Genomic DNA, 16,677 nt, shown 5'->3' with positions numbered 1-16,677 from the left:
GCAAATCTCAAAAGATTTAAAATAAATTTATTTAATAAATATTTTGTTTCATTTTCATTTGTTCCAGAAGTTATAAAAAATTATCTTATTTTGTAAATCGCCAAATTAACCACACACAAACTTAATGTTTTTAATAAAACTCACCACACAACAAACAAACAGCTGTTACGGTTTGCTGTTTTTTAATAGGTTGTTTTCTTAACGGGTATGATTTTTCGATTTTTTTCAGTTAGTTAAAAGTCGACTTTTAGTATTTTGTAAATAGTCGACTTTTCAAATTTTTCCGACTTTCCGATTTTTTCGTCTATTTTAAACTTTTTGACTATTTTCGACTTTTCGACTATTTTTGACTTTTTTCGACTTTTCGAGTATTTTAGAATTGTCGACGATTTTCGACTTTTTTCAATTTTCAACTATTTTGGAATTTTTCCGACTTTTTAACTATTTTTGACTTTTTCCGTCTTTTTGACTATTTTCAACTTTTTCCGACTTTTTGACTATTTTCGACTTTTTCCGACTATTTCGACTTTTTGACTATTTTTCACTTTTTCGGACTTTTCGAGTTATCGACTTTTTTGGAACAAAATAGTCGACTTCGACTGTTCGATTATTCGAAAGTCGATTTATAGAACCCTACTTTTTATTGAGAAATATTATGCAAATAATGGAAAAAATGTTGTTGATAAGAGCCCAGTAAACAATTTTTCAGACATTTCTGATGTCAGAAATTTTCTGTAATTATTATACTTTATCAGAATTTTTTACGAATAATATAAATTTCCTTTAGGCATTTTACAGAATATTCTTTTATTAGACTTTTCTGTACATTTTCTGAAGTATTACACGATTAACATCAGACTTGTCTGCACATTGCCGAAAGGGAATTCTAGTGTTACGACAATTATGAGACTAAATGGGGTATTTACACATACAAAAAATCTAGTACTTATGAGATTTCGAGCCAAATCTAGTTGATTTTAACTTCGTAATAAGATTTCGTTAAAACCTACTTAAAATCTAATAGTTTTTAGTGGTACAATTCTGTTTTTTCCTGAATAATAATAAAATATACGACGCTGTACAAGAAAAAAGAGAAAAACAAAAAGAGGAAACAAAAATCAAAATGTCGACAAAATTTTAATAAACTGAAGAACATGAATGAAAACTTTATTTAAAATAAAAGGTAATGTTATATTTCAATATCTAATTTTTATTAAAAATAAAATATTAATAAATATTTCATTTTTTCTTCTTATTTTTATATCAAACACAATTTCAAGAAATATTAGAAAAAATGAAATCTTCCTAAATGCCAAAAATAGTAAATGTAAACGGTCTAGATTTTAAAAAAGATATTAAATAAAATTTACTAGATTTCGTCTATGTGTAAATGGGGCATAATCTGCACATTAGCGAAGTACAATTTGTTTTTTTTTTATTCCTATAATATTCTTTAGACATAAAAGAGAATATTCTGCACATTTTCTAAAGTAAAATATAAAATTTCTTTCGAATAAAATCCGATAAATCAGCACATAATCTGAAAATCTGTTTTTGTAATTTCATCAGATAATTAAGCGAATAATATAAATTTCCTTTAGATATTTAACAGATTAGTCTGCACATTTTCTGATATTTGCTCAGTCATTTAATTCCCTTTTTCACTCATTTTGTAAGGAAACTTTGCGACAACTCTGCACATTATTTGAAGGAAATTGTTTTTTATAAAAATCATGCACAAACCAATTTATATTTTTAAATTTGTCAACTGAACTTTAAAAGGGAATTTAATTTTTATTATCTCAGTTGGTCTTTGGAAATCAATTAAACAACATCTGCATATGTGATGATTATTGTTTAAATTTCTTTAAACTTTGTTAACACACAACAAGTTAGAGTGCGATATTCGGCTGTACCGAATCTTAAATACCCTCCACCAGCTACTTTTATGTTATTACTTTTCTAATTGATCAAATATTTGTAGAAATAAGTTTTCTTATGTCTTAAATAGAAAAAACCCAAAAGTTAAGTCTATTGCAATTGCAAGATTTTTTGAACAATATAAACGCTATTTTCTTTATATTTTTATAGCTCTTAGTGAATGATTTAAGGATTTTCAAATACATATACATATATAATTTTGTTCTTGATAATGCAGCTAGTTAAATACGGCTAAATAATTTTTAGGTTCTGAACCTAGTATGGGAGATATGACCAATTATAGACCGATCGTAAAAGATTCTTTATGCTAAATTTCTGTACATAAAAGCTATATTTCAGTCAAATTTTTTTACATCGTAATTTAGTAACAAGTAATGTGTGTTTATGCGATTTTCTGAAGGGAACCTTGCATTGGAACACCGCACCTTAGATATGAACCGATCGTGAAAAAATCTTGATATATAATTTTTATATACAAAACTAATATTTGTGCCAAATTTTGTATCAATAGCATTATTTGGTAATGAGTAATGTGCCTTTAAAAGATTGTCGTAAAAGGACTTTGTATGGAAGCTATGGACTTTGTATGGAAGCTAATTGGAGACCTTGTATGAGAGCTATGATTAATTATGGACCGATAAAAAAAATTTCACAATATAATTTCTCTGTATATGAGCAATATTTTTGGCAAACTTCATATGTATATCTTCATTTAGAAATGAGTTATGTGCGTTTAAGTTGTTTTAGGGTGAGGACCTTGTGTGGAAGCTATGACTAGGTATGAACCGATCAGAAAAAATTTTTCAGTAATATTTTTGTGCATGTTATACCCCATTTACACATACACGAAATCTAGTAGATTTCATTTAAAATCTTTTTTTAAAATCTAGACTGTTTACACTTACTATTTTTGGCATTTAGGAAGATTACACTTTTTCTAATATTTCTTGAAATTGTGTTTGATATAAAAAATAAGAAGGAAAAGTTGAATATTTATTAATATTTTATTTATAATAAAAAATTAGATATTGAAATATAACATTACCTTTTATTTGCAATAAAGTTTTCATTCATGTTTTTTATTTTATTAAAATTTTGTCGACATTTTAATTATTGTTTCCTCTTTTTGTTTTTCTCTTTTTTCTTGTACAGCGTCGTATTTTTTAGTATTATTCAGGAAAAAACAGAGTTGCATCACTAAATACTATTAGATTTTGAGTAGATTTTAACGAAATCTTGTTACGAAGTAGATTTTGTTTTGTATGGGAAATCTAGTTAAAATCAACTAGATTTCGCTCGAAATCTCATAAGTACTGCATTTTGTGTATGTGTAAATGGGGTATAAAGGTATTTTCAGACTACAATACTGAATATTAATACTTATCAAAAAATCATGTAGTATAATACAATTTCGTAGTCTAAATACAATTTGATTGATTATGACAAAAAATACTTCTGATTCTTATGACATACCGACCGTATTTTTATGTTTTTGAAAAATTTCAAAAATTTCTGATTTTTCATACGCATCAAAGTTGTATTTAAAATTAAGAAAATTTAGAAACAATTTCCTTGTGATAAAAATAAACAGGAAAATTAAATAAATTGAAAATAAACAAAAAACCTGAACATCATTGAATTTTTTTTGACATACCGACAAAATTCTATAATATTTTAATTTTGAAATGTGTTAATACTCAGTATTGTAGTCTGAATATACCTTAATCAATACTTGTACCAAATTTTATATGGATAATGAGTTACGCGAAGTTTATCAGAACTTCTCTCAATAAAGTAAAAAGTATATACATTTGTTAGACCTGGTTCACACTGGGAAACTTTTTTTGAGAATCTTTTAATTTTTGTGTGTGAGAGAAAGAAATATTAACCATCTCTTTCTCTCGCACACAAAATCAAAAGTTTCTCAACAAAAGTTTCTTAGTGTGAACCAGGTCTTACGCACTTAAATTTTTTATTATATTACACCCAATTTACACGATGACTTTTTTTCATGTTTGCCCAGACGTCTGTTTTCATGTTTGTTGATGATTGGTGGTGAGCGGGGTAGAGAAGAATGGGGGGTAAGAAAACAAACACCCAATTTACACGATGATTTTTTCATGTTTGCCCAGACGTCTGTTTTCATGTTTGTCGATGATTGGGGGTGAGCGGGGTAGAGAAGAATGGGGGGTAAGAAAACAAACATGATTTGGGATTTTCATGATTGTTTTTGACATTCTTTTTTAAACTCATTCGTACTGTTGATATTATCCTCATGTAAAAAAATAATTATGTCTTCTTTTTACATAAAAAAATTAAAATTTGCATTAAAAAATACTATATCGTGTTATTAAATTTTTTTAAATCAAATTAAATGGTTTTTATGTTATGATTGTTTTTGACATTCTTCTTTAAACTCATTCGTACTGTTGATATTATCCTCATGTAAAAAAATAATTATGTCTTCTTTTTACATAAAAACATTAAAATTTGCATTAAAAAATACTATAGCGTGTTATTAAATTTTTTTAAATCAAATTAAATGGTTTTTATGTTAAAAATTTCATTTTATTTTTATTACGAATAAGTAATTAAAAAGGATTATACAATTAAACATCAAAAAAGACATGCATAGTTGCCTGTATAAATGTTCATGATTTTTTGGAAGATTCTCAAAAGAGACTTGGAAAAAACAGACGTCTGAAAAGTCTTCATGTAAATTGCGCCTTAGCAACACAGTTTTTGTTTTGTGGTTGACAAAAATAGAAATTAGCTTAATTCAACTGCAGCGACAAAAGCAGTCGAGTGGTCGTGTAGTTTTGCTGTCGTCAAAAAATTGTCTTCATATAAACGTGTGTATATTATTTTTGACAGATTGCAGTTGGTAGTCTGACGTATTCAATGTGTTTCATGCGTCATCATTGAGTTATGTACTTTATTTTTGTTTCCTTTTTGTGAATTCTGTTCATATATTTTGTTGGTTTTATTGCGTTGTTTATTATTATTTATGTTTTTTAGCGCTGTTGTTGTTCCTTTTGTTTTGCTTTTGGTGTAATAATATTGAATTCGGGAAAACATTTAAAATTTATATAACTAATATGTTTAGGGTGAAGGGTAAATAAGATTCGGCACAGCCGAATATAGCACTCTTACTTGTTTTCACTAACAACTTTTTAGTATTGAAAGACCCTAGAAACTTCTAATTATTCGCGAGTGACATTCCCGGATTTCGATAGAACTAGTTATTCACTATCGAAATCCGTTTTTCGTTTTTAGAAACCGCAAATTTTGCTTGATTTTTTCACTAACTCCTTTTCGCCTAAAATCTAAAAAATTTTCACTTTGTATTGAAAGACCCTGAAACGTCTAATTTTTCACTATTGAAATCCGTTTTCAGAAACCGCTAATTTTCCTGATTTTATTCACATCTAGTTTTTTTATTTTATTAAGAACTGGTTATTCACTTTTCACTATTCCGTTTTCCCTTTTCAGAAACCCCTAATTTTGCCTGATTTTTTAATACTTTTGTAATTGTTTTGTGTTGCTTTGTTTACATTTTTTGTTATGTACTGTTACACTAACAACAAAATTCGTTTACAAATGTATGTTTAAAAAAAATTTGTTCTTGCGGTTTATTTTCAAATATTTATTTGTTCACATGCGTAGTTAATCATATTATTTAACAACTCTGTGATTTTGACATATAAATATATAAATCGGGGATGGAAATATCAGTATAAAAAATTTCAAACATCTCGCTGAATCTTAAATCCTATGTGTGTTTATCTTAAAGTTCAATTATATTCAACTTTTCCACAGAACTTGAGTTACCTTTTTTACTAAAAATGGAAGGAAAATATATGAAAATTTTTTAACACGAAAAGAATGGAAAAATAACATTGTTGCTAGCATTCGCTTTAACATTTTTTCAACTGACAGATCAGTAAGTTATTTAATATTTATTTTTCTTATTCAAACATAAACTTTTTGGATGTACAATGTAAAAGTTTGGTTGTATTTTTATTTTATGTAAAATTTGCATAATATTTTCTAATAAAGATAAATCTTCATATAAAGCACTGACAAATTATTATATGTATCAAGCATGCGAATTTGGTACAATAATTCCTAATTCTTTGTTACTATAATTTATGGTTTGAGTTCAGTACCATTTAGAATTTCAGTTTTCCATGCCTGTATCTAGCTGCAAGTTTTGTTTATTTCTTTATTGTTACAGGAAAGTTAAACGTTAAAATGGTAAATTTATAAACATAAGTTAATCAAATATAAAAATTATTATAAATTTTATTTTCACAGCTACCGCTATCACTTCTTAAAACTGCACAGAGTCATCCAATGGTAAGTAAATCATTATTATACAAGCAACTAACTGACTTTGTATGGAAAGTATATCGTGGTTTGATACCCTATCAAAATTTGGCTGTGTCCCTAACCACATCATATGTTGTTTACACAGTTGATAACTTCTTTAATTATAAGCTTTTGAACCAAGTCTAACAGTGTACCGCTTTGCAAAAACCTATTGTTTATTTTGTTTAAACAGAAACACTAAAATATTAATAGCAAAATTTTAAAAGGCTTCAATTCAGTTAAGGGCTGATAGAATAATTTGTGCTTTCATGCTCGAGCCACACATGCCTGTACAGTGGAGTGAGTCGAATAGGCTTTTCTCTCGGATTAACTTCTATTAGTGAAATTATGATGCTTTTTAACGTAGTTAAGTAGTTTTATTTTTCAGAAATATAAAAAACTTAAAATAGAGTTTCGAAACTACACTATAAATTTTTTTTATCATAGCTATGTAGTAAGCTATAAATTTTCTGTTGGGAGCTGAGAACAGATTCACGTTATATTTTAATGAGCGATTCAGCAGAAAAACGATAAAAACACTCCATGATCTAGGAAAGGGCTGTAGACAAACTGTTGAAATAACTAGGTGCTCCAAGAAAGTTATAGAAAATGCTGTAAAATATAAGTTTAAGGCAAAAAATATCGAAAAAAATAAAAAATTACCTACATCTTTTTTAAAGCGAAAAAATCAGACTCATGCAGAGGATGATGCTTTCGTATAAAAATAATTTAAAGGACAAAATTAGTAGAAAAGTATTACATGGTACTTTAAAGATCCTGAAGAAAAAATAAAATTTTTAAAAAACATTTAAAATCTCCCCTTGAGCAGGAATCGAAATATTATGTGGTCAGATGTAAAAAAGTATATTTATTTTATTCTGATATGATCCATATAGCTATACGTAGACGTTCTAACACTGGATTTTGTCCCCAATGTGCTATGAAGATCTTTGAACATGGTGGTGGATACGTAATGGTATGAGGTTATTTTTTCTTGTTTGGAACATGGTCTCTATTTCGGATTGAGGGAAGATATGACTACAAATATTCCAAAATTATAATTAATGATGCTATGCTGAATGAGAAATAGTACTTTTTAAGGAGATTCCAACTATTGTGTCCTCAAAAGTGCAATTTTTTTACATGACTCAATATTTCTTACTCCAAAAATAGGTGTTATTTTTTATTCCTTCTTGATATTTTCTAGTTTAAACTTATCTTTTTAAATGAGATTATATTAGAATTGTAATAATAAGCCTTAAACTTACAATTTGTGTCGATTTTAATTTGAAAATTGTCTACAAATTGTTAAATTTTTGTATTTTTGCAAGCTGGCTCTATTTTTTGTCACACCATTTTGTATAGTTTAATTTAAAATTTTATTATAATTACGAATAGCGACGCGTAAATTATTGCAAAAATTATGGTATTATGTATATTCATAACTGATAAATACAAAATTTCAGTTAGTTTTTCCAACGCAATTCTTCATTGAAGAAATTTTAAGTAAAAAGAAACTTCGAAAGATGAGGTGGCTCTATATATATTGTTTTCACATAATATTAAAATATTTTTCTTATGTCTAAAGAATCATAACATACATAGATTTAGTACATACTTCAAAAAGATTTAAATATAAAAATGGTTAAAAAATTAAAAGATATTAAAAATTCTCCAGGACATTAATGTGTCTCAGAACTTATTTTTTAAAATATTCTAAAAAAACTATTTTATCACATAAAATATATATTTACTTGAATACAAAAAAGTTTTAGTCCTTTGTTTGTTCAATCGAACAATATTCCGAAGTTTAAGGGGTTAAAGTTGTACCCATATAGTAGTACATATAGGCGAAACCATGGTATGAAGAAAACAAGGTAACTAATAAGAATTAATGAAATTTATGTTTTGTAAACAATTAAAGAAAAACGTTGCCGCACTTGTAGTATTTAGGAAATTAGAAATAAAAAATCATTTAAAATTGTGTGCACTAACGATATTTTTATAAAAACGGTCCAGACCACATTAAACCGACCACATTAAACCCTACAAGTTCTTGTTGAAATTTATGTTAATACCATGATTTATTGGCATTAAACACCAAAGGCTCAGTTAGTCTCTACGTTCCGTTCCGTGATGAATCAGCTGATTCGTATTTGGCTTACGAAAACTTATGTAAGTCGTTAGTTTGGCCGTAACGTTGAAGTTGCGTTGCGGATGAACCTGTAGAAAATAGAATTCAATCCGCAAAGTTAAGTGACAGCTAAAAACAGCTGACATAAAATACAAAAAAGATGTAAACAAGAAAAAATAGTGATGTTAATGTTTTAAAAATAATGTACATCCAAAAATTTTAATCATTATGATTAATTGAAATAATTTAAAATTAAACATTAAAATTAATGTACTTCTTATATTAGTAAATATTTATTAAAAAATTATACTAAATGCTATGAAGTTTAAAATTAAAAAAAAAACGCGAAAACTATAAAGTAAGAGAGATAAAACTCTGAAATATATCAAAGAAAATATCAAAGTTGACATTACTTTCAACATAAATGCCACAGAAAAAAAAGAAAAGACCAAGAAAGAAATTAAAATAAAATCGTGTTTCGTGTTTTTACTTTTTATAATTATATTAATTTAATTATTAAAATTCGTTATAAATGTGTCCACTGATAATCATTGGCCAAGAAGTTTGTATATCGTTTTTTCAACAAATCAGAGTTGCTTTTTTTGCATATTCTTAAAAACAGCTGCTACGTTCTTACGTATAAACTAACTACACATAAACAGTCAACGGAACGTCACAGAACGGAAACGTTACGGAACTTTCAAACTAACTGAGCCTTAACACCTCTTGCAGTTGTTTACGTCCAATTTTTTCAAACAAATGACAAAGGAAGACATCTTTTTAGAACGTTACTGCCGTTCGAAGATTCATATAATTTTCTTACTTGGACATGTTTGCAAGCGAAAGATATGTTAACCTGAGAAATCTGAGAACTGTGAACAATCTTACCGAACACATACTTAATACGTTGGCACTAAAACAAAATACCAGCGGAACACATCGCTCATAAGAAACTTCTGCAATTGACACAAGATGAAGAAATTACATTGTTTTTAGGAACAATGGCCCGCACTACTTACAAGCAAACTTGAAACCAGCGAGGTCCGTCCGCAAGGACCTTCTAAAAATTTTATTCGCTATTAGAATTTTATGTTGATTAACAAAGTATAACAAGTAGTCCGACTCTTTGACAGCAGTACCTAACTCTAAGCATGTGTTAGTGAAAAAGTACCTAACTCTAAGTATGTGTTAGTAACAAAAATGTATATGTATTGGTGCATTCCAAACACACAGAGTTTTATAAAAAAGTTACAATTTTAAATTTGTTCGAATTTTCAATACCAAAAATTGAAACTCTGTTTGAAAATTAAAATTCAACAACAACAACAACAACAAAAAATTTTTTTCCAGTTCATGAAAATTAAACAAAATTCTAAATCAAAAGTGCGTTAAAACTATTTTAAAAAATTGCAGGTTTTTTGTGGATAACTGCAATTTCGCGTACGATCCTTAAAAGTGGCCAAAAAAGTAAGTTAAACATTTGAGGGTTTTGACAAGTTTAAATTTCTCACAAGAGAGTCGAATTCACACGACACTCGTAGATGTGAGAGAGTAATTTCCTGTATATGAGAGTCGGACTACTTGTTATACTTTGTTGATTAATATATCAATTAAGTTTGAAAAATATTTTCCATTTTATATTTTTAAATTGAAAAAAGTAAACAAAAAAACTCGGATTCATAAAGTAAATATGGTAGCATATAAAATAATAAATCGCTTAAACGTCAGAAGTTTAATATGGCTACGAAAAGAGAGAACGGTTATAACTAAAGTATAACAAGCAGGGCTGCCAGATAAATTTGTAGAAATATCGGCAATTCTTTCCCAAAAAATCGGCATTTATCGGCACTTACGTTTTAAAAATCGGCAATAAAGCGACAATTGAAAGAAAAACTATTTTGTACCAAAGAAACATAACACAAGTAATAAAAAAATCACAATATTGTTTTTACATACATGCATAACTAAGGGAATTTTTATTCAGAATACGTCTAATAAAAGAACTCTTTGTAAGGGTACACCGAAACTTTGGTTTACTGGAATAAAATCTATTAGAATTTGTATCACTTTTGCAGAAAAATGTAAATGTATAATTATTTGTGTATTATACTATACATTTACCCTGTAAAAAATTTTCAAATTTTGGTTATGAGTGATGTAGTTATTTCATACATCACTTGACAGTGAGTGATCGTTATTAACAATATTAATTAATTTTTACAATAGGATTTGTAACCAATTGTCTAGAGCGTGTGTCTAATATGGAATTAGTTAATGGTTCTAATCCTAGTCAATATTAGAAGTTTTTTGAAAAAATATTGTTTTTTAAATTTTTGTTAAAACCATTCCATATTGCACGATCAAATAGAATAGACTAATAAACACAGAAAATTATTGGTTATCGTCGAACAAAAATCGGATAGGTAAAGATTTTGCTGAGTACATTTTTATAATGGGAAATTTTCTCCAGATTTTTTAACTTTTCCACAAAAATGTGTAAATTTATTTTCAAACCATAAAAATTTCTTAAAAATTTTAAAATTTTAGCACCCTTAGATAAGACTTTTAGATCCTATTCAGGATTTTCATACATAAATTATGTTTCCTTTTCATAATCGATCCAATTGAAATTGGTGATGGATTGTTTTTTACCGTACTGTAAATTTTCCTTTCCAAATTGTTTTAAAAGCTCCATGTAATTTCTGCTTATGTAAAGTTATAATAAATTCGTTAATTTGTTCGATTGAATAAAAAATCGGCATTTTTGAAGCAAAAATCGGGAAATCGGCACTTTACTATTTTGAAGATAAAATATCGGCAAAATGCCGATAAATCGGCAAATCTGGCAGGCCTGATAACAAGTAGTCCGACTCTTTGACAGCAGTACCTAACTCTAAGCATGTGTTAGTGAAAAAGTACCTAACTCTAAATATGTGTTAGTAAGAAAAATGTGTATGTATTAGTGCATTCTAAACACACAGAGTTTTATAAAAAAGTTACAATTTTAAATTTGTTCGAATTTTCAATACCAAAAATTGAAACTCTGTTTGTAAATTAAAATTCAACAACAACAAAAATAAAAAGTCAATATATAAAAAAATATTTTAGAAAAATTAAAAAAAATTTTGTGTGCAAAGATAGATAAAATTATTTTAAAAAATTACAGATATTTTTGTGCACAACCGCAATTTTGCGTACAATTCCTAAAAGTGGCCAAAAAAGTAAGTTAAACATTTGAGTGTTTTGACAAGTTTAAATTTCTTACAAGAGAGTCGAATTCACACGACACTCGTAGATGTGAGAGAGTAATTTCCTGTATATGAGAGTCGGACTACTTGTTATACTTTGGTTATAACTTCATTTTTTCTACTATGGGCGAATCTGAAGCGGGTTTCATTCTCACTTTTTTATTCTCTTCACACAGACGAGCTCGGAGAGAATAAGACAAAAGCACTCACAAAACTTCAAATCTTCTTCGCAAAATTGCAAGGATATTAGCGTTTATTAGTTTTTCTTATCACTTAAACATAATGTTTATTATATTTTGCGACACTTTTCATTTATTTAAAATCCCAAAAATTATTTAAATTTTATAAACGAAAAAAAAAATTATTTGAAAAAAGAAAATTTAATTTTATTCAAACTCATTCAGGCAGTTTTTATAAAATTTAAGAAATTGGTAGATTTAATAACACTAAATATTACTTAGAACAACGATAAAAGAACTATTATTGCAATTCCTTTATTCCATTAACGTAGCCTGTATCAGACAATCGCGAGTTTTAAAAAGAATTGGTTGCTAGCATTGTGAACACTCCCTGAAAATGCTTCTAGCATTGTGAAACCGGCTTTAATATTAAAAATTATGATATGAATTAAAACAAAAAAATATAAATTTTTTTGTTATACTACACTATAAAATCCTACAATTAATTTAAACCAAGGGTGCCCAAGCCCTATGCGCTTGGTACTCTTTTGTTTTTGTAAATGCGCTTAGCTATAGGCAGTGTGTTTTCTAGACACTTATATGCGCTTAGCACTAGCAATACGTTGTTGTTGTTCTTTACAGTATACAAGCAAGAGTAAAACAACAACACTTTCGTTCATTCATTGCTGGTAAACATTGAAGACGTAGATTTTGTTTTTGTTTATCGTAAAAAAATTGTTTAAAAAGCACTTGGAAAATATTTGTGTTAGTGTTAAATTTCAAACTTACATTATTCGCATAAGAATTATTGTACAATCTACTCTCATATAATTGAAAACGTTTTAAATACTTTTTTCTATTCATTAAAAAATATATTTGCAAAACAAAAGGGAAAATTATTTTATTTTAACAAATAATGCAAATCATATTTTTTTTGCGTGTTTTTTTCTTTTTCATTGCTGGTAAACATTGACGAGACGTAGATTTTGTTTTTGTTTATCGTAAAAAAAATTGTTTAAAAAGCACTTGGAAAATATTTGTGTTAGTGTTAAATTTCAAACTTACATTATTCGCATAAGAATTATTGTACAATCTACTCTCATATAATTGAAAACGTTTTAAATACTTTTTTCTATTCATTAAAAAATATATTTGCAAAACAAAAGGGAAAATTATTTTATTTTAACAAATAATGCAAATCATATTTTTTTTGCGTGTTTTTTTCTTTTTCCTTGTATGAATGTGTTGGTTCTTGCAACTTAAATAAAAATATGTTTTTCTTTAAATGTATTGGTATTTACTCTTCCGTAAGAAACTTTTGGGCACTCCTGATTTAAACCATGAATTACGTTATCAGTGTCTATAGTTAAAGTTTTATTCGACAAGAAAAAACTAAAAGGTAAGAAATTATATTAAGGCCCGTTAACAATAAAAAACTTAACCTAAAGTTATCTCTAACATAAATATTTAACAAAAGATTAAAAAATAATCGTTAACACAATGTCATTGTTAGCAATAACCATAAGGTTAATTTAATCGAAAAATTTCTTCTAGTTAATTTTTAACTGCCACAATTTAAAAATATTATTAATAAATTATTTACAATAATGTCACATCATATAAATAGTTCCAGTCATTTATTTAACATATATAATAGAAATAATAGATCTGCACCAAAAAATATGTCCAAAAGGTCTATTTTAATCATTTTAATATCGCGGATGATGAGTTTAAAAAAAGATACAGACTTTCTAAGGAGGCCGTTCGTTATGTTGGCCAACTGAGATGTACAATCAGTTGCAACAAGGTATAGTCTATCGTATATTTTCATGTGTATGTAGATATTTATGTTGACCACTGATGTTTTTTTAGAAATCGAGCTTTGTTGTTGCTTGTTGTTGTTGACTCTTTGTTGTTGTTAAGTGTTATGACAGCAAGTAGAACTGTGAAAAGGGTATCAAAAGCATTGGCAAAACTGTCTCCAAAATTTATAAAAATGCCAAAAGTAACAGAACTTAAATCAAATGCAAATGCTTTTTACAATATTGCAAAATTTCCAAAAGTTCTCGGAAGTATAGATTGTACTCACATACGTATTCAGTCTCCCGGTGGAAATAATGCGGAATTGTATCGAAATAGAAAGGGATATTTTTCCTTTAATGTACAAGTAGGTAAAGATATCTTATGGCATCCTATCTATTTATCAAAATATTTTTTTAGGCTATTTGCAACGCACATTTAGAAATTATGGATATTGTATGTAGGTGGCCAGGGTCAGCTCATGATAGCAATATATTTAATAATAGCAAAATAAAGGCAAAACTCGAAAATAGAGAATTTGAAGATTATTATTTGTTAGGTGATAGTGGATATGATATGCAGAAATATTGTACAACGAGTCACAAATACGAACACGAAATACTATCGAACGATGTTTTGGCGTATTGAAAAGGCGATTTCCTATATTAAGTTTAGGTATGCGTGTATCAATTGATACATCAATGGCAATAATTGTGGCATGTGCAGTGCTACACAATATAGCTATCAAATATAAAGTGGAAGAACCCTCGGGAGAGGTTAGTTTAAATTCGGGAACTACAGATGATCAAATTTTTACAAATACAGAAGCATTTTTAACAAATATAGCACAATCCCATGTTAGAAGTCATCTAATTAATAACTACTTTGCGATGATGTAAGCTGGAAAAATTGCGAACTAAATCATATTCGAACTGTTTTAAACCCTATGCAGAAATCAAAATATTCTTGTTAAATTAACTGGAAGATAGATAACTTTTTGTTTAATTTAACTAAACTATACTTTGTGTTAACGGGCATAAATAGTAAATAAAACTACAAAATGGTAAAAAAATATCCACACCAAGTCTAATACTAAAAACTGATATTAAAAGTAGGTTCAACAATAATCTCAAAAAACAAATCCTCGAGAGAAATAAATTATTCGCTAGGGAAATCCTACCTCAAATTTAAATTGAATGCCAAGACACTAAACGCAAATTAAATTTTAATAAGATGTTGTTGGATGTCTAATCCATTTGCCCAAGTGCAACACGCCAACCAGTCTTTAATATGCCAATAAAAAATTTATATTGTTTTGGGTATAGCTAGTCTGTTATAAAATCATGATTGTTTTCGTAATATGTATATTAAGTTCGAATACTCATATGAGACACTGTATTTAGTAACAAATGTTACATACATAAGTGTTATATTTACAAACTAGGTAGCTTATTAAATTTATGCCTTAAGCTATAACAGATAAAATGAACTCATAAACTTAATATTCATAACGTCTTAATATTTCTTTCTTTCTGTATTCTTTCTTATGTAGCTCGTGGAACTAAAAAATGGAGAAACGTATAATGGACATTTGGTCAGTTGTGATTCTTGGATGAATATTAATTTACGTGACGTTATCTGTACTTCTAAGGTAAGAATCAAATTCATTTTATGAGCTTGATTTTTATTTTTTTCACTAGGACGGTGACCGGTTCTGGCGCATGCCCGAATGTTATATACGTGGCAGTACAATTAAATATCTCCGCATTCCAGACGAAGTAATTGACATGGTAAAAGAAGATGCTCAAACTAAATCAAGAAATCGGGCAGAAATGAATAAAGGTCGAGGAGGAGGTCAAGGCGGTGCTCAAAATCCGAATCAGCGCGTACGTGGTGTAAATAGAAATAATTTTAATAACAGAATTAACCAAGGTACAACCGCTAGCAATAATGGTCCAAGACAGAATGCTCAGAATATTCGAACCGTCACACAGCCAAACAAATTAAGGAAATAATTTATCAATTGAAAAACATCTGTAAAAACATGTACATTTTTTAATTAATATTATTAAAGGCTGATAAATTTTCTCACTTTAAATTATAAAGAGTGTAAAATTTTACCCCAATCGAAAAACTGAATTGAAAAGTGTAAGTTTGGGTAAATTGTTTCCAATTTCTTCATAAATAGTGCATTGAAATTTCATTTTCTTTAAATTTTGAACGAATCCATCTTTTCAGCAAAATATTAAGCATTAAACCACTGGACTTTTTATTGATATGACATCACTACACAATTCATTCAGACGTATATAGATAATTTTTGATGAAAAATGGAAAAGGTGTTCCCGAAGGATATCGCAGATATCCTTTGGCATGTAGTAACATCGAATTCTAAAAATAACGTAATTTTCTTTGGAATAAAAATTACTATAGCTGTGAACTCAAAATAACGCTCTAAATCGAGAAAAATACGTGAAAGCGTTAATATTGAGTGGCAAAGTTTATAGGCATTCTATTTCCACAAATCAATGCAAAAAATTATGATTTTTAATATATCGCTAAGAAAATTGTGAACAAAAATAAGACCCATCGCTAATGAACAAAATAAGACCCATCCAAACAAAATCTAAATTATTGGACACCTTTAATGTACATACATACCAGTGTAAACTTAATATGATAGTCTCGTCGCTACAACAATATAAAATCAACAGGCGATTTGTTATTCTGAAATAATCCCATCTCTTCAAAAAAGTGTGCGGCAAATAAAAAAAAAAAACAAATAAACACAATAAAAATATGAGTTTGTCAATTATTCGAATAAAAATTTACAATATTTTTTTATTCGAGTAGTCTACTAAATTTTTAAAATTATTCGATTATTCGAACGAATAACAAATAAAAGTTTTTATTCGAATTATTAAAAAAATATAAATTAAACTTGCCAAACACCTTCAAAATCATAAGATACGGGTAAAAACGGGTTTGCGTACATTAATGCACT

General features: G+C 27.8%; 1 protein-coding gene across 1 annotated transcript; it reads left to right on the top strand.

Annotated features, from left to right (window-relative positions):
- The first annotated feature begins 6,090 nt into the window (after positions 1-6,090).
- On the top strand, positions 6,091-15,771 carry LOC111683911 (U6 snRNA-associated Sm-like protein LSm4). Its single transcript, XM_023446029.2, has 4 exons — positions 6,091-6,198; positions 6,259-6,300; positions 15,226-15,324; positions 15,374-15,771. Exons 1-4 carry the CDS (start codon positions 6,196-6,198, stop codon positions 15,686-15,688), a joined length of 459 nt encoding a protein of 152 aa, XP_023301797.1. The 5' UTR covers positions 6,091-6,195; the 3' UTR covers positions 15,689-15,771.
- The last annotated feature ends 906 nt before the right edge of the window (positions 15,772-16,677 follow it).

This window comes from Lucilia cuprina, chromosome 2, assembly GCF_022045245.1.
Source record: "Lucilia cuprina isolate Lc7/37 chromosome 2, ASM2204524v1, whole genome shotgun sequence".
NCBI classification, from domain to species: domain Eukaryota; kingdom Metazoa; phylum Arthropoda; class Insecta; order Diptera; family Calliphoridae; genus Lucilia; species Lucilia cuprina.
This window is presented reverse-complemented; position numbering and strand designations above follow the sequence as displayed.